A 27,178-nucleotide genomic window follows, 5' to 3' on the forward strand; every position below is an offset into this window, starting at 1 on the left:
AGTGCACTGGCTCCAAAATGGGCTTCTCAGTTGTCTCAAGAGGTAAAGAACCACCTGCTGATGCAGGAGGCTCGGTCCCTGGGTCGGGAAGGTTCCCCGGAGAAGGAAACGGCAACCCTCTCTAGTATTCTTGCCTGGAAAGTTCCATGGACAGAGGAGCCTGGTGGGCTGCTACAGTCTATGAGGTTGCAAAGAGTTGGACAGGGCTGAGTGACTGAGGACACACAAGCTCTCCAGCAGTGACGCTGCCAGTGGGTTTGAGCTCTGTCTCCGTGGCCCGGGGCTCTCTCTCCTCCTTCTGCTCCTGGTTTCTTCCTCCAGGCCCAGCATCAAGATGGTCATTTACTAAGTGCTCACTGAATACCTACTGATTCAACCCAAGGTTCGGTCAGCAGTTCAGATAAACAGTAACTCTCTGACCCAGCAAGCCCACTCTCAGATTCATACACTGAAAATCTGAAAATAGGGACTCAGACAAATACCTGTACACTTTCGTTCACAGCAGTGTTATTCACAAGTAGTCCAAAGGTGAAAACAACCCAAATATCCATCAGCCGATGAATGGATCAACAAAGCGTGGTTCATCCATCATTGGGATATTATTTGGCCATGGAAGGAAAAGACAGGCTGCAACCTTAGAAACACTAAGCTATGTGAAAAGGCCTTGGGCCGTAGGATTCCGCATACACGAGAAGTCCAGAAGAGGCTAATCCATAGAGACAGAAGGCACGGGAGCAGTAGCCTGAGGCTGAGGGGAGTGGGGGAAGGGAGAGTACGTGCTAAGGAAGTACGTGGTTGTCTTTTTGGGGTGACACAACGGGTCTGAAACTAGACAGAGGCTAGGGCTGCACAGTACAGTGAATGTACCAAAATGCCCCTGGATTGTATGTCTAAAATTATTGTTGTTCAGTTGCTAAGTTGTGTCCTCCTCTTTGCAACCCCATGAACTGCAGCATGCCAGGCTTTCCTGTCTTTCGCCACCTCCTAGAGATTGCTCAAACTCTTGTCCATCGAGTTGGTGACGCCATCCAACTGTCTCATCCCCTGCCGCCCACTCCTCTTGCCCTCAATCTTTCCCAGCATCAGGGTCTTTTCCAATAAGTCAGCTCTTTGAATCAGGTGGCTAAAGCTGACTCTTCAGCTTCAGAGTCAGTTCTTCCAGTGAATATTCAGGACTGATTTCCTTTAGGATTGACTGCTTCGATCTTGCTGTCCAAAGGACTCTCAAGAATCTTCTCCAGCCACAATTCGAAAGCATCAATTCTTCAGCACTCAGCCTTCTTTATGGTCCAGCGCTCACATCCACACACGACTACTGGAAAAACCATAGCTTTGATTACAGGGACCTTTGTCGGCAAAGTGATGTGTGTATTTCGCCACAATAAAAAATGATATACACAAGGAAAAGGGACATGCGGCACACACGTAACAAAATGTATCTCTAACAGATACATATGAAGAAATAAAAATCTGAGAAGATAAACCTTGTTGCAGTAACCGTTTCTCTGGGCAGAATCGCCTGACTCTCCCTGGGGGACAGACAGCAGGAGCATCTGAGAGGCAGGACCGTGACACGGCGTGGCACGGGGGCCCCCTCACCTTGTAGCAGCTCTGGGACTCCGAGCCTGCTTGGTGACTTTTCTGGGCCTCAGTTTCCTGCTTTGAGAAATGGGGACAATGTGAGAACCCATCTCTCAAGTTTCTGATGAGGCCTAAACAGGTCGGTACACAACAGAACTCAGCGCTCAGCAATGGCAACTGACACAGGAATGGGCCGGGGAGGGTGTCCAGTTCAGTGTTCTTGTTGGGGAGAAATCTAGAAACTTGGGTTGCTGTACCAGGAACCACGCCACCACGCACCCGCCTGGCTCTCAGCAGCCTGCAGCTGGGAGTGACCAGGACAGGCGGCGGTTTCTGGCCAGCTCGAGGGCGGAGCATTGCCCTCCTGCCCTCTTTCTCCCAGCCCCAGCTTCAGCTCTCCAGGACCCGTGCTGGGCACTGGGGGTCCCGGAGCTCACATCTGACCTCACCATGGTGAGTCCCATGGTGGAGAGGTCCCCAGGCAGTGAGACCCTGCCTAGGGGGAGGGGCGGGGTGCCTGGCCTGGCCAAGAAAGCTCTGTAACGCTCCCTCAGGCTAACAACAACAGCAAAAATATTAGCAATGATTCCTCCTGTGCAGACTGGGAGTCTTTTTTGGAGATGAGGACACTGAAGCACAGTGGGATTGTGTGATGTACCCAAGGCCACACAGCACACACACAGAGGAGCTGGATTTGGACCCAGGTGGGCTGACTCTTGGAATTGTGCTTTTAATCCCTGCTCTAATCTGTTTCTCAAGGGCAGCAGACCCCAGTCTGGTCTCTCTGCCTTCACCTCCTTTCTTCACAAGGCCCCAGTCCAGGGACTCACAGGCCGCGGCTGTCCCTGTTAAAAGGCCTGAGGTAACTTGCTTCCAGGACAGAGTGAAGTCTCACTACTCAGCTTGGCCTTCAAGGCCTTCCCTGCTCTTCAGGATTCATCTTTCTCATCCTTCCTGGGCCTGCTGATATTTCTCGCACATTCCTGCCTCCAAGCATTTATCCAGTCCATGATGGTCGTTTATCTCATGGAGCTTTCAGGCCAGGCAGGGTCGATGACCAGCCAGGCAGAGTGGATGCCCTGGAAATGTTGGGGAGGCTTCCCTGAGGAGGGGCCACTGGGCAGAGAGCTGAAGGTGCACTGGAGTTACCCTGGTGGAGGAGGAGGAGGTGGAAGAGGGGAGACGTCCAGAGAGAGAGTGCGGAGTGGTGGTGAGAGAAAGAGGCAGGGGCGCAAGCTGGTGCTGCGGGTGGCAGGGGGTATGCCACACATCTGGAAGACCAGGCAGAGAGGGCCAGGATCAAGGCTGATCCGCCACTTTCCCCACTCATCCGAATAATCCATTCCTTCCTCTACACCCTAGCCAGGTTTACAGGCCTCTCTGCCCGCTCCCTGCCCCCCACACACTTTGCCCCTCGAGGCAGAGATGGCCTCCTTTCATTTCCAAGACCCCCAGCCCTGCCCACAGAGGGCTGGGCACAGACGATGCACACTGGAAACTTCGCTGTATGAAACGGAAGTTCCCGGGAAAGACCGAAGGGGAAAACTGGCCGGCGGGGGGTTGGTCTCATGCCACTAAAGCAAGGAGACCATTCTCAGGATTTTGCAGCATCAGACAGTAACTGTGGCCTCCTACATCCCCTTCCCCGCCCCTTCCCATTTCAGTTCTACCTACTGTTGGCACACACACCCTCTCATTCCCAAGACTGACAAACTCCGTCAACTAAAAGACCCTACAAGGTATTTAGCACAGGCCTTCCTTCAGTTCATTTGCCAACCTAACCACTTGTATCATGAGACTCCCCACAAAAGGGCACTGCAGAATGAGACAAATCAACGCTAACGAGAGCCTGCAGAGCTCACTGGGAGGTGGGTGAGTGGGAGGAAGGGAGGGAGGGAGGGCAGGTGGAAAAGACCCAGGAGGGCTCCTTGCAGGCAAATCAAGAGGCCCATCAGAGAAGCCTGAACCAGAAGCTTCAGATGTGGCGATCTCAGCTCACTATGCTTTCTCCAAACCTCACCCCTGTCTACACTGGGGATGGGTGTACTGCCTCCTTCATGGGTTGAGAAAGATCATTATAAGACTACATTTCAGTGACCCAGAACATCATCCAGACCCAAGCCTGGAGTCATCTGAGATTCAGAATCTCCCTGGGGGGCTCTGGCAGGCTACCTAATCTCTGTTTCATTATCTGCAAAATGGGCATAAAACACCCACTTCCCCGGAGTGTCCATCGCTGAGCATGTGGTTTGGGGTCTCTCTTATACATCAGATACTATGCCAGGCACTAGGCACACAGTAGAGACCAGGTCAGCAGACTGCCCAGCCCAGAGTGAGCAGGTATTCTTAGGAGGAAGACTGACAGCAGTCAACCACCCAACACATGAGAAGATTCTGACAGTGAAGGAAGCAGACAGAGTAAGCTTCAGAGTCGGGGGCAACCGGAGGGAGCCTGGAAGGCCTCCCTGACAAGCTGGCAGTGGTAAAGGGAAGGCTGGCTTTGAGCACAGAACAGCACAGATGCTTAATCACATTGATCCCTTCACCCCTCCTCACAGAAGCGACGTCTCCACCCAGCAGACAAGCACAGTAACTGAATCATAAGCTGCTGTGTCCAGGAAGGCCGAGGACACAGGACACAGAGGCGAGAGGAGAAGAGAATGAGGGAGGGCAAGTGCTGAGCCCTTTCACCAGGCTCCTAACGGGAGGCTCCATCCTCTCAGTTCTCTGGTTCAGCACCCTGGAGAGATCCACCCACCCACCCCTCCCCCTGGATAGATTTCAGCACCCTGGACAGGTCCAAGTCCTGCGAGCTCCAGCACCCTGGACAGGCCTGGCCACGCCACTGTTCCTTCTGTTGCTCTCTTCCACTGACCAGCCGTACAGTCACACCTGCTCAAACTGACACTGCAGACCTTCTCTGGACAAGAGAGCCCCAGTCACCTCTAATCACTCCTCACATCCGCCCTGAATATCTCTGACCTCCCGACATTTCCCTGGAGCCCCCTCCCTCTTCTGTTCTGCCCTTAGGAACTCCATTTATTCACCCAAGTGTTGAGCCACCACCACTTCTTCCATGAAGACCTCTTCCCGATATAAATCAGGGCCTTCACCATATCCTCCTCTTGCCCTCCTTCCAGACTGAGTTTCTCGAGGAACCGTGTCCGATTCATGTCTTTTCTCCCGACAGCACATGCCAGCCCAGCACCCGATGGGCATCCATTGTGTGCTGCAGAAATGAATGAATGAAGTTGCAAAAATGATTTGTACAACTGCCACCAGTTGTTGAGAGCTCACTCTGCCAGAAGCTGCATGCTTCACACACGTTTTTATGAAACTGAGGCCAAGAGATGAAGGGATGTGCCCAAGTTCACACAGAGCCTCGATTCAAACCCAGATCCACAGACCCACAGCCTGTGCCCTTGACCGTGGCGCCTTTCTGTCTCTATCCAACCCAGTGCACTGCCATCTGCCAGTCCCACGGAGCCTGGAGCACAGCAGCCGTGGTCCCCTGAAGTGATTCTGAATCTTTTTTTAGCCTGAAATTGAAATCACTGATGCTTCAAATTAGAACCCCGAAATGAACGAGCCAAGACTTCAGATCTGCAATAGCTAAACCGCCGGCATCCACCTTCTCAGCAGGATTCTGGGCTGCTCTTCAGCCTGGACCACCTGTTCTCAGCCAATATGGAGGACAAAGTGAACTATTTTCTAGGTACAGGAGGGGCTTGTGTCTATGTGCAGGAAGGGGTCCAGGCTCCCGGGCACTTCCCTTAGAGCAGTGGCCTCTTTAAAACTTCTGAGAGCAAAGACCCCAGTGCTATGGCCTTAGACAGCAAAGATCCCAGTGGTAGGAGCCTTGGAGGGCAAGGACTGGGATGACAGCAGTTTGGCCTGGGCACTGGTATCTTCTGAAGGCAAACAACAGAATCAGCTGAACTCCTCTGTGCTCACTTTAATTTGCTACTAAAGGGATGTCTCTCAACCATCACCGAGAAGATGGCTGGAGGCTCAGACCTCAGCAAAGGCCAGGCAAAAGGATGGAGAGGCAGATCAAGATGGCCACTGCCTCCTCGCCTGCAGTGGCTCAGGAGCTGGCAGCCGAGGTGCTGGGGAGCTGGAGTGGGAAGCTAGCCAGGGGTCCCAGGGCCCTTCCAAAACTAGCACAGCAAGAAGCTGCAGGGCTTCAGAACAGAAACACTCCGTGTTCTGAGGGACCCAGGACAACCATGGGGCCCTGCTTGTCTTTAACATGAAATGGACACAATTTGACCATTAAAGTACTGATGTGATTCAAGGTTGAGAATTCACCAGTAGCCCTAGATTCCTGCTAACATCAGCTAGGATTTGCTCTTCAACTTACTGAATTAAATACCCATTTTAAATGACTTAAATAAGATATTGAGAATCTTGCGGGGTAGGGGAGTAGCAGAGTTCCTGGCCTGGCCACACAGGCCACCAGCAGGACATGTGACGGAGCCTCTCACGATATCCTGGAAGGCAGGGTAGAGAAATGTGAGCCACGTGGCATGGCTGACAAGGATGTTGGCACTGGGGAAATCACAAAGGGCTCTGGCCTCAGCCCTGGGATTTGTCACCAGAGGGTAAAATGGGAATCAGGAGCAGAAATTCCAAGATTACCTAAAAGGCACGCTTGTGCCAAAACAGGATTGAGCAAGGCAGTGAGTGCCCAGGGAGCAGAAATTCAAGCCAAATCTGAAGGTATGCCTGCCAAGGATGTTTGGGGCTTGGGGTGGGGCGGGGCAGGTGCCTGCATTAGCTGGCATCCCTTCCACGGGAGGCACCAGGAAGCTACAGCCAGTGCACTCTTGGCCGGAAGTGCCCAACTGTATGTGCTTGGCCCATGGTGGGTGTGCTCTGTAAGGGCTACACGCTCAGAAGGACAGCGGTAACAACCACCTGTCATCATCACAGCATTATTTTTTACGGAAGTACAGTTGATTTACAATGTTGTGTTAATTCCTGCTGCGCAGCAAAGTGGTCCAGTCATTTCAGTGGTGGTGTTTAGTCGCTAAGCCGTGCCCAACTCTTCTGTGACCCCATGAACTGTAGCCACCATGCTCCCTGTCCAGGCAAGAATACTGGAGTGGGTTGCCGTTTTCTTCTCCGGGGGATCTTCCTGACCCAGGGATTGAACCAGAGTCTCCTGCATTGGCAGGTGGGTTCATTTCCCACGAGCCACCAGGGAAGCCCAGTTCAGTTATACATATTTACATATGTATATATACTTTCCATGATGGCTTATCACAGCATATGAATATAGTTCCCTAACTATACAGTGCTGTGCTAAGTCACTTCAGTCGTCTCTCTTTGCGACCCCATGGACTGTAGCCCACCAGGATCCTCTGTCCATAGGATTCTCCAGGCAAGGAGACTGGAGTGGGTTGCCATGCCTTCCTCCAGGGGGTCTTTCCGACCCAGGGATCGAGCCCTCGTCTCTCACGTCTCCTGCACTGGCAGGCGGGTTTCTGCCACCGGCACCACTTGGGAAGCCCCGATGTACAGGAGCACCTTGCTATCTGCCCACCCTATATATAGCAGCTTGTGTCTGCTAACCCCAAACCCCCACTTCATCCCGCTCCCCGCCCCCCCGCCGGCAGCCGCGTTGGTTTTCTGTGTATGACATTATTACTGGTTCAGCCCATTGTCACTGGCTTCATCTCCTGAGTCAGGCATCATTAATGATGATGAAAGGCAAGAAGAAGATCAGCAACCAATACTGACAGGATACTATGCCCAGCGCTGCTGGCCTTTCACGATCTCCCAGCCAACAAGACGAGCTAACAGCTGCCCGCCTGTTTAGAACTCAGGTGGCACATACAGTGGACCCCCGAGCACCGTGTGTTTGAACTGTGTGAGTCCACGTGTACTCTTTTCAACGAATACACAGTCGGCCCTCCATGCCTGCAGGTTCCACACCGTGGATACAGAACCCTCAGATACAGAGGACTGCCATGGCACAGAGATTTTGCTGGAATCAACACCCCCCGCTCCCTGCAGACACACCCAGGGATGACTGGAGTTGGCTTCCAGTGACCGAGCTCACACAACCACCCATTTTGCTGACAGGGATGCCGAGACCCAGGGAATGCGAGCCGACTGCGGCCGGGCAGAACCACCCATCAGGAATCACCTGGACTTTATTTACTCTCCTCCCTGTAATACTTAATTTTCAAGCTGAGGAGACTGACTGATTATCACCAGGTTGTAACAATTGTTTACACCTCCAGCTGGGCTGAAAGTAACGATTTGGACAAACAGGCTCTAGGGTCTGCATGACATTCTCCAAGTCGGGGTTCTCAAGCAGCAGTCTAACAAACATTTCATAAGGTACTCAAACGGCCCCTAAGGAAAACACCAGGGCCTCCCTCAGCGTCCTCACTTCAACGCAAACTGAGACTATAATGCAGTTCCAGGCCATCTTTAGTACAAGTATTTAATACCAGGAAAAGTAATTAGAAAACTCAAGCATCACTTTTCAAGGATGAAGGATATTGCTGCCTGCTTTAATTGCAAGGGAAAACCTATTTAGGGAAATGAACACAAAACCAAGATTGGCCACTTCAGGACGAAGACAACAATCACAAAAACCATGGGAGTCTCCAGTGCTGCGTGAGATGGGGAGGGGTAGCCCCAGGAAAACAACTAATGCCCAGGAAAAGTGCACCCCTGAAAGCAGACAGTCCCTCCTGGGGCAGGGAGGCTGAGACAGCGCTCATCTCTGTGAGACAGCTTCTTCTAAGGAACAATTCGCTGTTTATGAAATGAATCCCTGTCAACAATCAATTATTGTCATTCTAGAAAATCTGAGAAACAGAGAGAAGTCTGCCAAACAGAAAATAGCCACACACGATCCCGTCACCTACAGGTTAACATTTTCTTTCCTTACTTTTTTCTATGGTTATTTTGGGGCGAGGTGGTACAATTCAGATGATGCCATGCAGATAACTTCAATTCTTCCCTCTTCACCTAATGTAAGACAACTGTTTCCTGTTGGTAGGAAGAACTTCTTGCAAGCGCAAGTTTTGATGCTTTCTTTTACACCCACAACAGACGCACGGTACCCCCTTAACCATTCCCCGTGACTGCCACCCCTTTCTCTTTGAGGCACTGTGATCTCACCCTGGTTTTCTCTTTTAAGATCATTCCCTTAGGATGGGTTCCTAGATGTAAAATTCCTGGTTCAGCCTTATTATTACACACGGTCACATCGATTTCTAAAAAGTTTATGGCAATTTATTCTTTCGTGTAGCAACCTAGAAGTGCCGTCACCAGCGATGGGTATAGTAATAATAAAAAAAATAGCGTTTGCTAATTTGAAAGTAACACTGGCATCTCACTGTTTGTACCTGTTCTTACTCCATGCCTATGGGCACGTCCAGTGCATCAAAGCGCCTCCCAGCATCTCTGGACAGTCGTGTTCTTGACTCACACAGCCTGGGTTGGAATTCCAGTTCACCTGCCGTGTGACCCTGGGCAAGTGACTGAACCTCCCTGAGCCCCAGTCTCATCTGTAATATGGAGATGACACGGATGTTATTTTGCGGGATTACTATGAAGGCTGGACGCGCAGGGAAATGCCTGGCAGATATACCCGTGATTATAAATAAGGATATGAGCCTGTTGTTGTATTTGCTGTAACACTGCTTACTCTTTCGATGTTTACTGTTTAGCTGTATCATGAGCGAGTTTTGAGATATAAGATATTTTAGTTTACACTAAAGTAAAGCAGGAAACAAAGCTTAGGCTTCCAAATGGGGAGGTCTGTGGAGGAAAGCCAGTCCTGGTCTTGAGACAACGAGATAAGCACAGTGCCTGCTTCCAATTTTTTGTTAGAATGCTAAATTAAAAGGTTCAAATAGCCACCGCAATGAGGCTAGATGGTCTTCATCTTGCCTGCCCACTGGAACCCCTGGCATCATCACTGAAGCACCCTAAAAACACCGATGCTCCTGCCCCGTGATTCTGACCGTGTAGGTATGTGTTGAGCCCAGGTTTCAGGATCTCTGGGAGGTCTGCAGGTGACCCTGGTGCCCAGCTAAGCTTCACTGGGCGAGGCTGGGGGTTGCTCCAGTTTGTTGAGTCCCTGCAGGAATCCAAATGACATCCCCATCTCCGGTCTCTTGAATTACTCCACGCGAAACTGTCACCCGTGACATCTACGTCCTCCTGATAACTCCTCACAAGCGGCTCCTCCTGCCCCACCTTGTGGGCTTGAGGAGCCTTCACCCAGATAATCTCAAAGAAACAGCAGACGGACTATGTTCAACACACTGCGCTTGAGGCGGACTCTGCCTCTGGACTCTTCAACTTCAACTCTCCGGCAAGCTTCCCCGGTATTTAATTGGGTTTCCTGTTTTAACCAAAAGAGACGTGGGCCTGAATCATTCCTGGCCGGATGGTGGCCCAACCTCACACTGGGCCTGCGAGCAAGGAACCATGCCCTGACTCCGCCACCTGCCTCCCTCTCTGAGCTGTCACTGCCCCCGCCCACCCCGCCGAGCATCGCCTCCCCCAGTTCCCAGAGGGACAGTCGGCTCCCACTCTGCCCACTCCCGCCACCCCTAAGGGCTCTCTGGGGAAGCTTCAGTGTCACCGGCCATCCAGGGGGCTCTGGCCCATCAAACTGATCTGAAAATGGTAAACACACATGGTCTGCGGAGCCACCTGTTTGAACGTCCCCATGCACGGAGCACCCACTCCCTGCCCTCCAGCCTGAGGGAGCTTTCCACACTGCTCACACTAAGACCCATCCCCAGCTGGAAGACAGCCTTTTTCCACGGAGCTCCACTCAGAGTTTGGCTTGTCGGCGGGAGGGGACGGGCGTGGTCATCAAAGAAACAGCACCAATAGCTAAAGACAGGCTCCTTCTTCCCAAAAGTCAGGGCAGGGAGAGAAAATTTAGAGAGTGGGCACCCCAGAAACACATGCATGAAGGAAACCTTTCTTGACAGGGGTCAATGCCCTGTGTGTGAGCATCCTGACAAAGTCCAAGAGGGGAAAATGACACTCGGGAGACGCTGAAGACTTTAGAGTGGGAGCATTCACTTCAGAAGCTGCCCCTTGGTCCCAAGGTTCAAACTGCTGCATGGGTCTTCATAGAGAAAATAAATATCGGACAGGCTTTGCGCTCCTTTCCAACAGCAGAGAGAAAGGAAAGCTTGTGCGTGGGAGGAAGGGATGTGGACGGATGTGGCCACTTCGCCCACACTTGCAACCTGAAGCCAGGAACCTGCACTTGACCAAGAGTCTAGAAACTCCAGCTTCCAGCATGGCTTCCATTCAAGCCAAAGATCCATCAAGGCATGTGAGTCTGTCTAAAACAATCTTTCCAAGGCTGAGGCTTTTCACTGAAAATCACAGAAAAATTTTCTGTTGGAAAAAACATGCACCTCTGGGGCTATATGTGATTTTACTATTCCAGGGGTGCGATCGGGCAGCTAGGAAACCAACTCAATGGAGAGCCTCGGTCTTTCAAACCCAAGCACCTGAAGGAGAATCTGTGAGCCCCCATGAATGAAACCTTGGCATGAAACAGGAGGAGCCAGTTCCCAGCGCTGCCCCCCGGCTGCCCCTGCCCCGTGCCCTCTTTAGAGGAGCACCCCTGGGGCGCAGCCTGCTATGGCCTGGGGCTGTCTGGGGCCCATTCCTCCTTCAGGTCATAAGAAGACCAACAGAACCTTAAGGCAGCTCTGGGCCAGCCATGCCTGGAATCCTGGAATTCAGAGGTCACCCAGAATATGAAAGCTGTTCCAAAATGGCAAACATGTTTGCATATCAGAGGTTAAAAGCAATGTCAGAGGAGATGCTTTGAAAACAGAAGGGCACAAATTCTTCATGCTCCTGATTTCTACGGAGCCCTCCAGCCGACCCGGGCGGCCTGCCTTCTTCCCCGGCCCAGGCGAGCGCTGCGGACCCGTCTGCCAACCCAACGTAGCTCTGCTGCCTGGGAGAGGGGTGGGCCCGGCGCACGCTCCACAGCTGCCCCACGCACGCTCCACAGCTGCCCCACGCTTCTTTACTGACTAGTTTATCAAGGAAACAATCCGACGAGCCTCACTACCAGGAATGCTCCTGCATCTGCAGCCCTCATTTATAATTTAAAACCAAGAACCAGCAACAGCTTTGCCACCCTACTGGATTCTCTGCCTCTCTCAGACACACACACACACACAGACACACACAGACACACACACACAGGAGAGGAACTTACATCACAACTGCACCCTACAGGAGATGATTCAGCCCCGTCTCTCTGCATTTTCATGAGGTTACAAATCGAGTTAACCCGTGAAATCACCGCGGGCTCCAGTCTCCACCATGCTGGATATGCATTTCACAGCCTCAAAGAAATAAGAACCTGAAGAAGCACAAGTCTTCATCTGAGCCAGGCTCTGATTGGTCAGTAATCACTTAAATACACTTTTTTTTTTTCCCCCAGCACATAAAGGGACACCAACACATGATGCCTAGAAGAAGGTAAAGCACCTTCTCCATTTTACCTGGGTCTCTCTTCTAACAGCATCTTTCCTTCTGGATTTCCATCCTTAGAAACATCCTCCTTAGAAGCACCCAGGAGATCATGAACGGAATTGCAGCTCAGAAAGCACTCTTGGAAGCTGAGGCATATCAGAGGCGAATGGCTTCCAGCGGCTGTCTCGCCATGGCCTGGATCTCCTCCTTTCCAGAATGAACAGGTGTCTGGCCAGCCCCACAGCGGAGGCCCTGAGCGCCACACTGAGACCGCACACCCAGTCTTCCCGCCTGCGGTGCCTTTCCAGAGCAGACGAGACAGGGCTGAGGGTGAGCCCCGAGGAATGCTCTTCCCAGAAACGTGGACTCCCAGTGGGGGCCATCTAAACTTACCAAGCATCTTAGAACATTTTCAAGGCACAACGTATTCTTCTATTATTGATATTTCCAAAGAGTAACACGTTCCTTTGAAAGTAACACCTAAACCCGCAAAAGGCAGGGAGCTCAGGGGTGCCAGGAGGTTGGCACCTCGTGCACACCAACATGGCAACTCCAGGTAAGACTTGAAGCAGCTGGGAACTCACGTCTAGTGGGAGTTTTTAAATGAAGAGAGTGCTCCCTCCATTCACCTATTAGCAAAAGCTGGTTTTCACAGCATCTAAATTTACAAGCTTCCTTTTGGCACAATGAGCTCCAGCCACCCGACTTGCCCAGGCTCCTCGGTCCTTGAAGACCATCACCCATCTGACAGGCCAGTTACTTCAACTTGAAAATCAAGACTCTCAACCACCAACATTACAGACCTCATGGGAGCGAGACCCACGGCACCATGCTTTCCACCTGCCCTGGGGGCACAAGTGTGGGCCGTGGCTTCTCTTGGGTCTGTTCATACAGTCTCAGCTAAGCTACCCACAGATCGGCACAGGTCCCTGACATCAGGGCAACCAGCTTCCTCTTACTTCTACCTTCTACTTCAAGATCAACAGCCAAGCTGCAGACACTGCCAGCCTCCAAAGAGATAAAACCAAGTCCTCAAAGACAATCCCAACATGCTGTCCGCAGGAAATGGCATCCACCGTAGGTGGGAACAGCCGAGGGAGCCCCCATCCAAGGCAGCCTCCACACGTGCCCCCGGCCTGGACCACTGGCCACACCATCAAGACCACAGACCCAACCCCAAGAGAGCCGGCGCTCTCCCCAGGCCGAAGGAGACGAACACCAGTGTCCCTACCTCAATCAAGAAGTCCCCGGTCCTCAGTCCGGCTTGCCATGCCACCCCGCCTTCATCCACAGACTCCAGGTACTGCAGGGCCGGGAACGCCGGCGTGGGTGTGAATTCTTCGATGGGCGTATCCGCTGGGAAGACAAGGTGTACCTCGTTACAAGGCTGGGAGATGTTTGCAGGTTGGTAGCCCAGGCCTCCCACGGGACCCTGGGCGGAAGCCGGCCCCGTGTCTCCGTGGGAAGCGTGTGGCCCAGGCCAGCTCTGCCCTGGGAAGGGGCTGACACTCATGGTCATGGGCCGACACCAACTCAAGCAATGGACCCGATTGCTTCCTGGTGCCTCTCGGCCTCTGCGCTGAAGACACATGGGATGCCGTGCTCCCCGGTCCAGGTCTATATGTACACGCCTGTCATTTTCTTTAAAAGCATCAGTGACTAAACATTTTCAGTTCTAAAAATGGAAAAGTTCCCCCATAACCACATGGAGCTACAGAAACACCACACTGAACCGCTTGCCAAATTTACATCCACGTAGACTCGCAACCAAGGGAATTCAACTTGGAGCGTGGACGGGACAGAACGCTGACCCAGTGGGTGGCTGCAGATTTGGAATCTGCTCGTGAGCCCTCTCTGCCGGAAGCCCGGCTCCCTGTGGCCACTCTGCAGCCAGTGTCCACGGGAGGGCTGGGTCCCCGCTGCTCAGCAGAGCCAGCATTGGCTTCCGGGGCAGGGGGCCCAGAGCCTCAGAGCCAAACTCTGGGGCAAGAGGTGGACGCTCCTGGGTGGTCCCGAGGGGCTGGGGGGCAGGGGGAGGAAGCTGGCCTCGGCCGGGGGAGGGGAGACTCCACACAGCCATGGACACACCGGGGCAGAGGATCTCCCCCTCCCCGTGGACGGGCCGCTGCCTGGGCAGCCAGAGCCTGGAGCAGCTGGGGCTGGCTCCAGGGCAGGAGGCCTCCTCCCCGCAGCACAGTGCGGGACCCCCCCCCCCCCACCGCAGCCCCGAGGCTCCGAGATCAAACTTGTACATGGTTTCCCCACACACGCGGGGCACAGATGTCTCCTCTCACAGGGAGGCGATGCCATTTTGTTTCATTTTGGCAGGGGAGGGCCTCCAGAGTTCAGGGCTGCGGGGGGCCGCACTGCCGCGGACCAGGTTCCCGGAGCCCCCCACTGTGGGCCACGTGACGCGTGTGCTGCTGGCTGGGCCACGGCGGAGGGGACCATCTTGCCACATTCCCTTTGCAAAGTCACCTTAGAGGCGGGCACCCAGCCGCCTGCCGCACTCAGGGGCTGAAGCCCACTCCCAGAACGGGGCACTTTGGAAATCCCCGAAGGGAACTCGGGACTGGGTAATTCTGGGCGACTGAGACCAGGAGCTCTGAAGCCAGTCACAACCAGACTGAACCAAGCCACAAAATAGACGAAACCCATGAATTAAAGAAAAAAAAAGTGGGGGGAGGGAGAGAGAAAGAGGAAAGAGAGGGAGGAGAAGGAGCTTGTTCGGAGCAATACTGTGTACAGAAAATTGGAAATATTCCTAAAGGAAGCTCCGGTGTTTAAAAAGGCAGGATGTGGAAGAACATGGTTGTCTAGCAACCGAGTACCCCCAGGAAAAGGGCTTCTTTCTGAGCTGGGGAACGTTTTTCATACAGGCGTGTACACACACAGACACACACACACATGTGAAGGCACCCAGGCAGGGAGCCGCCGGCTCTTACCTTTCGCCCCTCGGAGCACGAATCCGAAGCCCTCATTGTCTTTCTTCTGCAGGACGACGGTCTTCTCCTCGATAACGCAGTCGCTGTAGAGAGAGTTCCGGGGACAGCGCCCATTATTGTAGCCCGTCAACATCACCGCGGCCGAGGCTCCGCCGGGGACGTTCATCATCGTAGCCAATTAATCACCCCAGCTCGCCCGACCCAGGCAGGCAGCGTGGAGACTGCGAGCCGGCGCAGGAGGAGCGGAGGCAGCTGGGGGCAGGCTAACGGGAGGGGCGGGCTCGGAGCGGGGGGCCGGGCGGAGCGGGCGCGAGCGGGAGGCAGGAGTCATGCACGGCGGCGGCGGCGGCGCGGGCGGGCCCCGGGCGCCCCGGCACGGCGAGCGGCCCGCGGGCGCGGGGGGCGCGGCGCGCGCGGGGCCCGGCCGCACGCGGCGCCCTGGCCGGCGCGGGGCCCTCGGCCGGCGGAGACATGAGGCAGCGGTTTTCCTTTTCCTTTTCTTCCCGAAGGGCTTTTTTTGTTTGTTTGTACAGAAGCCGCCGATTCTCTGCGATCCCTCGCAGCCGCGGCCGCCCCGGGAGGCGCGGCGACCCCTCCCTCCGGTCCGGGGGCGCGCTGGGCCCCGCTCGCTCTTGCGCGGAGCCCACAAGGCTGCTGGCGGCTCGGCGGCGTCACGCCGGCCGCGCAGAGGAACCGCAGGCCCGCGGAGGGGGCGGCCGGCGGGCGGGAGGGGGGGCTTCCAGCGGAAGGGGGCAGGTCACTCCAGCCCGGGCTCCTTGGGGCGGGGGGCGGTGGGGAGGAAGGGGCTGCGGGCTCCCGCTGCAGCCACACCAGCCGCCGGTTGGCACAGCTCTTTTCTTAAAGGAAAGAAACCCGAAAAGCTCCAACTTTGCTTTGGTCGCCAAAGCCTCCCACCATCCACAGGACGGGCGCGTCGCCAGTTGATTGCCGCCCCGCAGCACCCATCACCGGGAACAGGGGAACCCCGCGGACCCCCCCCCCACCTTCCGGGGCTGCCTCCCTCCAGGAGTCCCCGCTGCCCCGGAAGTAAGTCAGGGGGGAGGGGGAGGGGGAGGGACGCTGGGGTGGGGGTGGGGCAGAGAGGAGGTTTTCTCCAGGGTCCTTAGGGGCTGGCTGGTGGGAGGGCAGGGTGAGGGGGAAGGGCCCCGGCCGCGAGGGAGAGGCCCAGGATGCCGACTGGGATCGCTTGGACGGGGCTCCAGGTCCCGGGGACTGAAGGTCAGCTCTGCCCAGCGCTGGGTCTGCCACCTGCAGGAAGGCCTCGGCCTCAGCTTTGCGGGAGCAGCCCGGGTGGGCAGTCAGGAGGAAGGACAGGGCTGCTGGGACCCAGCGCTGGGCAGTAACAGAGAACATTGCCTTGCAGGGATGGAGGAGCCTGGGAGCTCCCTAGAGGTGGGGGCCTGCGGCCCGAGGACACACAGGTGTCCTGCCCCACTCCTGAGCCCGCAGCCCACACATCGGAGGCCGCACAAAGGAACTCACGGGTGTGACCCTATCCTCCAGGAAAGGGCCAGAGCGGCAGACTGCACCATCCCGGATGGCCGCCGTCCAGGGTGGTCTAGGAACTTGGGAGGAGGGGCTGAGTCCCTGGGCACTGGCTCTGCCTCCCGCCCTGGGGCTCAGCCTGGCGGGTTGGTACAGGAGCCCTAGGTCTGGCAGCTCAGCCCCCGCGGCTCACCAGACGAGGGCTGAACATGGCCAGGAGTCCAGGCCTGGGAGCCTGTGGGCAGGTCACGTGCTGGCCTGGCCTTAGCCGGAGACCTGGCTCTCTGAGCCTCAGGCCCCCTTACATCACAGCATGCTGAGAACGAGCCGCAGGCCTCCCGGGACTCCTGTGAGGTCAGACTGGAGGATGCCCACAGCCTGCGGTGGGACCGAGAGCCCCAGGGAGCGATTGGGTTAACCGCCATCCACTTGGCGGGGAGCCAGCACCTGGGATCCGCAGGAGGGGGTGGGGCAGAGCTGGGCACCCGGTGCTCGAAGGAGCGGACCCCCCCACTAGCCTCTCCACTTTCCATCCTGTGCCTTCCTCAACCAGAACACAGACGCAACTGTCTCCCGCCCACCCGCGAACGCCTCAGGCTGGAGGGCTCCTCAGGTGCTAGCCCACCACCCACTCGGGCCGCTTCCCCAGGCAGCTGCAGCCTTGCCTTCTGCCCCTGCTCGTCCCCCTGCAGGAGCTCTTCGAAACCCTGCCACGACGATGCCACTCTGAGGGGCCGGAGCCCTGCGGTTCCCTGGGGACCCATGTGGCCCCCGACACCCGTCTCTGCCTGGCTCCAAGGCAAACCTGTTCCGCTTTCCATCATGAGGCCCTACCGTGGGCCAGCTCCTCTGCCCACCGCACAGACAGCACCCCCCGACAGCCTTTTAGCTGTCCCCCATGCTGGGGGAGCTTGTTGGGGACAGTGTGGCTGTCTGGATGCGGCTGGCACCCTCCCCACTGGCCGCACAGGGCAGGGGCGTCGGGCGTGGTGGGTGGTGTTACACAGGGCCCAGCTCGGATCCTGGCTCTGCTCTGACCCCAGGGGCACTCCGACCTTTGGAACCTCAGGGTCCCGCTTGGCAAAGTGGGAATAATAGCAAGGCATGCCTTGTGGACTTCAGGAGGGGTTAGCAAAGACCCCACCTGAGCCCAGGTAGGCTGCCCCGCTGTCATCCTGCTCGCTGAGGAAACGCCAGACTCCTTCGTCTCCGATATGAGGGACAGTCCCAACTTTTCTTTCCTGCATTAGTTCAGGAACTGAACAGCCCCTGGCTCCCTGCCCATCACGACCCATCTCAATTTCATTCACAGACAGACCTGGGTTTGAATCCTGACCCAGGCACTTGCCAGCTTAGCTTATCAGACCTCACTTTTCCCATCTGCAGAGTGGGAGCACTCATACCCTCCTTGCAGGGACTCCGCGGAGCAGGTGAGGGCAGTGCCCCCTGCAACAGGGAGAAAGCGCTCTCATCAGCATTGCCACGTGCGGCTCTCCCCAGGAGACCGTGACTGCGTCCTGGGGGTTATCCAGCATGGCGCCACGTGGAATGGAGCAAAATGGGCAAGGAACACAGCGTGGAGAACAGGGGTGGCCGCGTCAGGGGCTGAAGGGAGACCACAGGGTTTCGAGTGAAGAGGTCTCTGGGTCAGTCCCCATTATCCACAGAGGGCAGGGCAGTTCAGCATTGTGGAGTGCCTACTGTATGCAGCTAGCTAGGCCTAGGAAGTAGAAAGGCAGGCTCAGGCTGATGGAAACCCGCAATCTCGGTAGCAATCCGTGAAAAGCAATAGAAACTCCAACACAAGAGTCATTCCCTTGAAACAAGTGCGCATTCCGATTTTGTCTGAACAGTACAATCCCTGGGCACGGGCTCCAACTGGGAAATCCCACACCCCAGGCCTCAAGAAGGAGCCTTCCCCAAATGAGAGTCTCTTTCCTTCCAAATCCTCCTAACAAGGGGCCCCTGCACAGTCTGTACAAGGGGGTCCCCTCCAGCCTCACCCAAGCCTCTGGTGGGGTCCTTCTCACCTGTGGGCTCCTCAGGGGCAAACATCATGCCCATTCTCTCTGAATCTCCCTACAGGGCACAACACCTACTCTTGGTGAGATTCTGTGTGATGAAGAAAATCTGTACTCCAGCTGTGCTCTCTTCAAACGTGTTTCCTGAACAGGGCAGGAGAGCACTTTAACGTACCCCAAACGGACCCTCCTTTGGAAGCTTCCTGACAGTGGGAGCCGTGGAAGGCAAAGGCGGTGGGCATTCAGCCCCGCCAAGCACAGCTGTGCAGGTTGTGCACAGAACAAGCACAGAGGCTACCATCCGATCACGGCCGTCATAGAACCGTCTTTATGGTGGTGATTTCGGCTCTCAGCTGAAAGTAAAGGGCCTTGAGAAGGGGCAGGCACCTTTTTCAAGTCCATGCAAAGATGGAGTAGAGGCTGTAGACGCACAGAATGTGCGCAGTGTCCTTAGGCGCATGTCTGCCCTGGGGGCTGGGCTGCCGTGGAGGCAGGAGGCAGCCTCATAGGACCACAGCTCCGGGAGACACGACCCTGTGCTGTAATCTGGGAGCCACATGGTAGCGGCTGTGCCAGCTTTCCATGTTTCCACCCCCGACAGTCCTGCACGTGGCAGGAGAGAGTGCTGAACACACCTGGAGTGAGGCGGGAGTACGGTCGGCCACACAGAGGGCCTCAGGGTCCCCACCCCACCAGCAGGCCTGAAGACTCCCCTGGCATCTGCCTTGCAAGACTGCAGGTGGCCGGGCCTCAAGTGGCCTTAACTGTGGCCCCACGAAGGGAAGGCTGCGCTTCGCTGGGGTCCAGATGGTGGAGATGCCAGCGATGACAGCTGGCATTTAGGATTTGTCAGTCACTGAGCAAGCTCCCTTGGCAGTGGTGTCTGGTCCTGGAGGAGGTGTAAACCTGAAGCCACAGGAAGCCAGGCCCCGGCGGCCGAGATGTGTGAGCAGGTGGGCCCTGGGGTGGCTCTGTCTGCCCTGCCCCACGTGGGAGGGCTCGTGTGGGCATTTGAATTTTGAACACAAGGACGGCTGGGATAGATCAGATGGCCTCACCTGGACAAATCAAACAGCTCCGTTTCTTCCCTGCTCTACTGGGATTAGGTTTTGGTCTTGAATTAAAGTTCAGAAACAACTGTGGCCAAGGGTAAGATACCATGTTAATTCATTAATCCATGCAGTCATTTTTATGGTGGTTCAGATGGTAAAGAATCTACCTGCAACACAGGAGACCCAGGTTCGATCCCTGGGTCAAGAAGATCCCCTGGAGAAGGGAATCGCAACCCACTCTAATATTCTTGCCTGGAGAATTTCACAGAGAGTCAGACACGATTGAGTGACTGACACCTTCATTCCTTACTGAATACCTACTAAGCGTCAGCCAACAGACTGGTTATTTGGCATTTTTTTGGAGGGAACAAGCCAGACCTAGTCTAACCTTTGTAGACATGTCAAGGAAGGGTAGGGCTGGTTGAATGATAGACCCCCAAATCAAGTTGAAGTCCAGCTCCCTCATCTGTGAATGTGACTTCATTTGGGAATGAGGTCTTTACAGATGTAATAAGTTAAGGATGTCAAGATGAGATCATTTAGTGAGGGCCCTAAATCCAATGACTGTTCCTTAGAAGAGAAAAGAGAGAGATGGGAGATAGGCTCAGGGGAGAAAAGGCTGTGTGAAGACAGGCAGAGGTGGGCAGGACGCAGCCACAAGCCAAGAAGCACCAAGACTGCTGGCAAACACCAGAAGCTGGAAGAGAGGAGGACAGGGCCTCCCCGGAGCCTGACACCTTGATCTTGGACTTCCCGCCCCAGAACTGGGAGAGACTACCTTTCTGCTGTTTGGAGCTGCTCAATCTGTGGTCATTTTACAGCAGCATCAGGAAACTCACACACGGAGAAAGTGGGAAGTCACATATGAGTCTGACTATGACACAAATGTGCAGGATACGGTGCTGTGTGAACCCGAACAGGGCAGGAGGACTTCCTGTAGGAGGAAGACCAACACGTGAATCGGAGTGAGTGCGCTGGAGGCTGGAAGGAGACAGAGAAAGAGGAGCACATTCCAGACAGAGAGAGAACCTTGGGGACAAAGGTCCTGAGGCCCACCTGCGAGGCAGAAGGGGCCGATCACACCGGGCCATGGCTGAGGGTTGGACAGAGTCCAGGGGTGGCCTGAGGCTGCAATTCAGCTTCAGGGAGAACCAGAAAAGCGCCTGCTTCCCCCCCCCCCCCGTATGACCTAGGGCCAAAATGATAGCAAGCAGCTGATCCACTACTTCCAAGCTAGCCTTTTCCCAGCCAGGCCTAGAATCCCGCTGGGATGACGCAAGCTCGGCTTAAACGTGTCCAACAGCCATGCTCCCTGCTCAGCGCGTCACACAAAGGTCCGCTGTAGTTGGCGTCACAGCTCTCCCCAGGCACCAGCAGGAGAAGCTACAGGGTGTGGAGATGGCCCGAGCCCTGTGGCCGACGAAGACACTGGACAGGCACATGCCCTGGATGCGGGGGCCTCAGTGAGAAGCGCTGACCCCCTTCAGCTTTGCAGGCAGAAGGGTGGTTTCGGCCACTGGGCCCTACAGCCCAGTCCCCAGCAGCCTCCAAGCTCTGAGGACCCCACAAACATGTCGGCAAGCTGGAAAGGAAAACCCACTTACCCCCAAATCCAAACAGCAAACAACAAGGAAATGAGTCTGTGTTTAATGAAGTGTCTCTGAAATCGAACATGAGGTCAACTTCATTACGCGCTAAGTTTCGTATCCGTCACACATCCTTGCAAGTGAAAACAACCTGCGAGACGGATTTTCTCACCGGGAGAGACTTCTCGGAGAGGTGGCTCAAGGCGACGAAACCCCAGAAGCCACTGGGGGGGTCTTCCTGCAATGACTGACTCACAGGAAGATGGGTCCAAAGGCAGAACTGCCAAGATCACTTCAGCATTCGTGTGCGTGTGCTAAGAAGGTACGCTGAAGGTGGGCTGTGAGTGTGATGAACACAGCTGACTGGATCTTGGCTGGGGCAGTGGAATGCAGGGTGCAGGGCCCCAGCGGGTGGGTGGGGTGGTCTTTTGGAAGTGGCGGAGGCTGTGGGGGCAGCCATGCCTGGGAAGAGCCTGGGAGAGTGATGGAATGTGTATCATCTCCGAAAGCTCCTTCCTGGAGCAGCTGTCGGGGGGCGGGCTCCCCTCCACGGCAGGGAAGCCGAGTCCAAGAGAAGCTCTGTCTACATCATTCCCCGTGGAAATGCATTCCGGTGACAGAGCCTGATGGAGCTGGGAACTGGGACACTGTTAGAAAGAGAGGCCTCTGGGGACTGAATGGCAGTGGCTGTCCTAGAAATTTCTGGGCTCTGCCAATCAGGGAAGATGAGGCTAAACTGCCTGTCAGCTCTTCTGAGGGGGATGCCTGGGACCTCAACAGGTGGCCCAGCTGGGCGGAGACGCCAGGCGTGGGCGAGCGGCCTGGCTCCCTGGAGGTGGGGTGACCCAGAGGGACAGCTCCATGGGCAGGCAGGGCCACGTCCTAGTCCTTGGGAAGGGTGAGTGGGCCATGCGTGGGTGGGAAGGGTCCCTCAGTCACCTGTCACTCACCTCCAAAGGGGCACCTCTCAGCTTGCGGCCATACACGCCACTCTCCCTGAATCCTGCTTCCTGCATCCCAGCTGGAGGGCGCTTGGTGCCCCCGCCTCCCTGACTCATGTGAGCAGGAAGAGGCCCTAATTCCCAAGGGACAGGAAGGAAGCCCAGGCCACCTGGGTGCACGGCTCCTCTGTGACGACGAAGGTGGCCAGTTCACTTGCAGTGACATGGCTTCCGGCTCTTGGGAGCCCTGTCCACAGAGTGGCATCATCTCAGCCTCACGGGTGTGGATGACGGGCCGTCCCCGTGGAACTCACAGCCCCGATCTGCAGAGATGCGCTCTTACGGGAGCCGTTTCTCAGACAGGTGATTCAGAACACTGAATCAGAACCATCCCTGCCTGAGAAGATCGCGGCATCACCCTGCTCATCGCTAACATGATAAACAGCGACAAGTTTTTCCTAATAGAAACAATAATGTGCAAAGAACTTGATTCAAATTAAATTGTCTCGTTATTTTGTGATAAATCACCACAAAGCATCTCCCAAGCACAACTCGGCTATGTTACCTGCCAAGTGGCTGGTGGAGGAGACAGGGACGGCGGAAACGACGGGAGGTGATCACCGCTCCCAGGAGAGGGATAGAAATGCGATCGAAACGGGAAAACAGCTGCACAGGAAACTGAAAGGCCTGGGGAGGGGGTTCTGACTTCACCAAACCAGCTCTGTAACCTTGGATGTCAACTGCAGCCTTGAAACATCACAGAGGGGTAAGAAATGAGGTAAATACAAAAAGAAGCTAGGAGTTTGGGATTAACAGATACACACCAGTATATATAAAACAGGCAAGGAAGACCTACTGTATAGCGCAGGAAGTGTATCTGATATCTTGTAATAATCTGTAAAGCAAAAGAGTCTGGAAAAGTGTGTGTGTGTGTCTGTATGTATTTCACGAATTCACCTTGCTATACATCTGAAGCTAACACAGCACTCTAAATCAACTATAATAATAATCATAAAAAGCACACAGCGCAGAGTGTGACATTCAAGAGAGGGCGGCAGACTTGATCAGCTGGTGAGAAGCTACCTGAGGCGTTCACTCTGAAAACGTTCACTGTAAACTGAAATATTTTTACCCACTCCCTGCATAAAAGAATCTGCCAGCGACATCAGCAGGTAGGAGAATCTGCCGGTGATGTCAGCAGAGTGCCCCCAGGCTTCCTTCCTTATAAAGGTACCAGCAGATCTCAGAGGTACTGGGGGCTCCATTCCAGACCGCGGAAATAAAGTGAATGTGGAAATGGAGGCACACTAGCGCTTGGTTTCCCGGTGCCTCTCAAAGTGATGGTTAGACGACACTGCAATCCATGAAGTGTGTGAAAGCATTATGCCTAAAAAACAATGCACAGACCTTAATTTAAAATGCTTTAGGACCTCCCTGGTGGCTCAGTGGTTGAGAATACCCCTGCAGGAGACAGGGGTTCTCTCTCCCTGGCCCGGGAAGATCCCACCTGCTGCGGAGCAAGTAAGCCCGTGCGTCACAGCTACTGAGCCTGCGCTCTAGAGCCCAGGAGTTGCAACTGCTGAAGCTCCAAAGCTCCAGAGCCTGTGCTCCCCACTAGGAGAAGCCGCCACAAGGAGGGAAGCCAGCGCACCGCACCTAGAGAGCAGCTCAAAGCCCCGCAGCCGCGAAGACCCGGCACAGCCAAACAAATAAGTAAGGAATACAAACGACTTTGTCGCTAAAGCACACTGACCATCATCTGAGCCAGGAGAGTTGCAGTCTTTCTGCAACAGTGACATGAAGATCCCTGAAGCCGGGTCACTGCAGCAACTATGATCACCACGAAAAAGTTACAGTAACGGAGATCCCCGAAGCCGGGCCACTGCAGCAACTGTGATCACCACGAAAAAGTTACAGTAACAGGGATCCCTGAAGCCGGACCACTGCAGCAACTGTGATCACCATGAAAAGGTTACAGTAATGGAGATCCCTGAAGCCACTGCAGCAACTAATCACCACGAAAAAGTTTCAGATGTTGAAGAATCACTGAACGGTGACACGGAGACAGACAGAAAGACAGAAGTGTCCGTTGCTCAGTTGTGTTCAACTCTTTGCGAACCCATGGACCACAGTCCACTCCGGGCTCCTCTGTCCATGGGATTTTCCAGGCAAAAACACTGGAGTGGGATGCCACCTCCTTTTCTAGGGGAGCTTCCTGACCCAGGAATTGAACCCGTGTCTCCTGCATCTCCCGCATCGGCAGGCAGGTTCTTTACCACCAGCACCACCTGGGAAGACCCACCGTGGAGACAAGAAGTGAGCGAATGCTTGCTGTTGGAAAAATGGCACCAAACAGACTCGCTGGACACAGAGTGACCACAAACCTTCAAGCTGTCAAACACACGATAAAGCAAGGGGCCACAAAGCGAAGTGAGCCTGCACAGCCGCCACGGGGCTTTACTCAGAGCAGGACACACCAGCGAGTCAGGAGTCCAGGAGGAAGGGGGCCCCCGGGAGGGACGCCCAGGCACCTCCCTGTGCTCTCGGAGTGGCGGGGGCCCCCAGGGCTCTGCCTGTGTAGATGCTGCGTGCTGTCCCACGAGCAATGGCTGAGGGTGTGTCACCAGAAGAGAGGGGAGCTCAGCCCTGCAGGATGGGCACTCCAGAACCCAGGGAAAAGATGCTCCGGGAGCCAGGACCAGAGGAAAAAGGCCTGGGTGCCCGTGCAGGTGGGAGGCAGCATACCCAGCTGCCAACCCTGACCTGAGGAGTCTTCCTGAAGCCCCTGTTCCCTCCCAATCCATCAGCAAATGCCATCAGCAAGGACACGGACACTGTCGGCATTCACACACCTGTCCTGACCTCCCCAAATCCCGAGGCCCCAGCATCTTTCACCCGAGGACCACAGAAGCTTGCCGTCAAGTCTCCTCTGAATGCATTCTTTATTATAAAAACTTTAAATCAGGTCATAGCTTCCTCCCTTAAAATACTCCCACAGCTTCCCATGAGAATTGGGTAAAAAAAAACCCGTTTCCCACCGTGTCTAAGACCCTTCGTGATCTGAACCCCGGGGCTCCTCCTCATTATCCCTGCTCCAGCCTCACTGGGATCTACTCTCCCAGGAGTGAGTGAGTGCCCTCAGGCTGGAGCCTGGTCCTCCCGCCTCATTTTCTAGCCCACTTTCTAGTCCTGGCTACGGCAAAGGCTGGTAATAGGGTCTTGGACAGGATGCTCACCCACTCTGGGCTTGGGTTTTCCCATCTGCCAAAGGGAAGATTAGACCATGCCAGCAGCCACGTAAACGATGCTCACTGACGCAGTGAATGAAACCCAGCCCGGGACTCTTGCGTCCAGCCTGTGATGCCAACGAGGTGACCCATGTCCTGGGCTACCTGGGGACTGAGGGGTTTCCTCAGACATGGGGTCTCTCTGTTTTAAGACCAGGCTGCTCCCAGGCAAATCAGGAAGAGGCGGCTAGCCCCCATTCAGCCATCTGCAGGGAGAGCGTGGCACCCCGGCCCTGTTTAAGCCGCTCCCCCAGGCTGCTGCTCCCTGAGACCCTCAGCACGCTCCAGGCAAGTGGGATCATTCCTCGAGTCCATGAACTGGTGGGGGAAAGGTTTGCTCAGGGCTGCAGAGCTGGCCAACCCGTCAACCTTGGCCTTTGACCCTGAACTGAATGTTCTTCAAAAAAAAAAAAGCAAAAACCAAAGGCATGAGGAAACCAGGGGAACAGCTCGAGCGCTGGCATTTCTCTGGGAGTGCAGAAAGGGGCCGCCGCGACTCCTCTTCCTCTGGTGGTCCCAGTGACAGGCCAGGCGCCCATCTGTCGGCCTCGAGCTTGCCCCCAAAGAGCACGCTGAGTGGGCCGAGGGACAGACGCTGAGCCTGGTTGGCAAGGCCAGCCCCCGAGTCCCTCTGTGGGAGGTGGGCGCTGTCCACAGTGACAAAGCCACCAAATCAGATTGAGCGTGGGTGTCACTTGGTGACCCCGGCTTTGGAGAGGAGGTGGAACCCCGGCGGGGCGAGGGGCTGGGGGATTCACCCTGAGCTCACAGCTCCCTGCGTCAGGCTCACCCACCCAACCAGGAGGGCACTGGCCTCTGAGGTCAGGCCTGGCTGGAGGGGAGGGTCTGGCCAGCGCTCCTGTCCACCCCAGACCACCCACCTCCCGCCACAGGAACTCTTTATTTTTGTTCCAAGTGCTGAGCTGAGATGAGATCACTGAAGGGGAAGTTTTTTTTCTAAAAGTCTCTCAAAAGGGGAAGGAAGCACATTTTCAGGTGGATGGAGCCCCTTTGAAAGGAGCTCAGCAAATGTCTAGATCAGAGGTTGCCAGACTTTTTCTGTGAAGGGCCAGAGAGTAGACAGTTCAGGTTTTCTGGGCTATGTGGTTCCTCTTTGCAGCTACTCATTCTGCTCGCTGTGGCTGAAAGGCAGCCATGATGCTATGTAAGTGACTGGGCGGGGCTATGTCCCAATGAAACTTTATTTACAAAAACAGCTTCCCATCAGAATTGGTGGGCCCAATTGGGTCCGTGGGCTGTTGGTTATAAAGACCTGTTCTAAATGTCCTACAGACATTCAAATTGACACAAATAATACACGTCTGTGACTATCTCAAGATAACCCACGTGCATATACACATAATAAAAGCTAAGAAAAGTCTTAATTTTCCTACACAAGCAACACTTATATGACCGCACACAGGTGCCTGGTTTGATACAACATCTGAGCTTTTCTTCTAAAATGGAAAAGAAAAAAATCTCTTTAGAAATGGGGTCATCTGTGAGATGCCCTAGAAAGTTTCAGAAGGATCATACAGAGAAACCTTTCTGAAACACAAAGAGACACCCTCCGCCCCCTTACTGCGTCTAGGCTTTTGTGCTTTGTTGGGTCAAAGTGGGAGGAGGCCTGAATTCTGGCTTAATTAGTAATAATGGATAAGTAAGGTGGCTCAGATGGTAGGGAATCCGCCTGCAAAACAGGAGACCTCGATTCGACCCCTGGGTCGGGAAGATCCCCTGAAGGAGGGCATGGCGTCCTGCTCCA

At 55.0% G+C, this 27,178-nt stretch overlaps 1 protein-coding gene across 6 annotated transcripts in view; it reads right to left on the reverse strand.

Moving 5' to 3' along the window:
• Positions 1–27,178, reverse strand: part of SHANK2 (SH3 and multiple ankyrin repeat domains 2) — a 554,755-nt gene that overhangs the window by 146,727 nt on the left and 380,850 nt on the right. For all 6 annotated transcript variants that reach the window (XM_069565267.1, XM_069565270.1, XM_069565265.1 and 3 more), the window contains 2 exons: positions 15,021–15,103; positions 13,307–13,431 (listed from right to left, as the gene is read on the reverse strand). In XM_069565267.1, coding sequence (XP_069421368.1) covers positions 13,307–13,431; positions 15,021–15,103 — 208 coding nt within the window. The remainder of the gene's footprint in view (positions 1–13,306; positions 13,432–15,020; positions 15,104–27,178) is intronic.

This window comes from Ovis canadensis, chromosome 21 (assembly GCF_042477335.2).
Source record: "Ovis canadensis isolate MfBH-ARS-UI-01 breed Bighorn chromosome 21, ARS-UI_OviCan_v2, whole genome shotgun sequence".
Taxonomy (NCBI): Eukaryota; Metazoa; Chordata; class Mammalia; order Artiodactyla; family Bovidae; genus Ovis; species Ovis canadensis.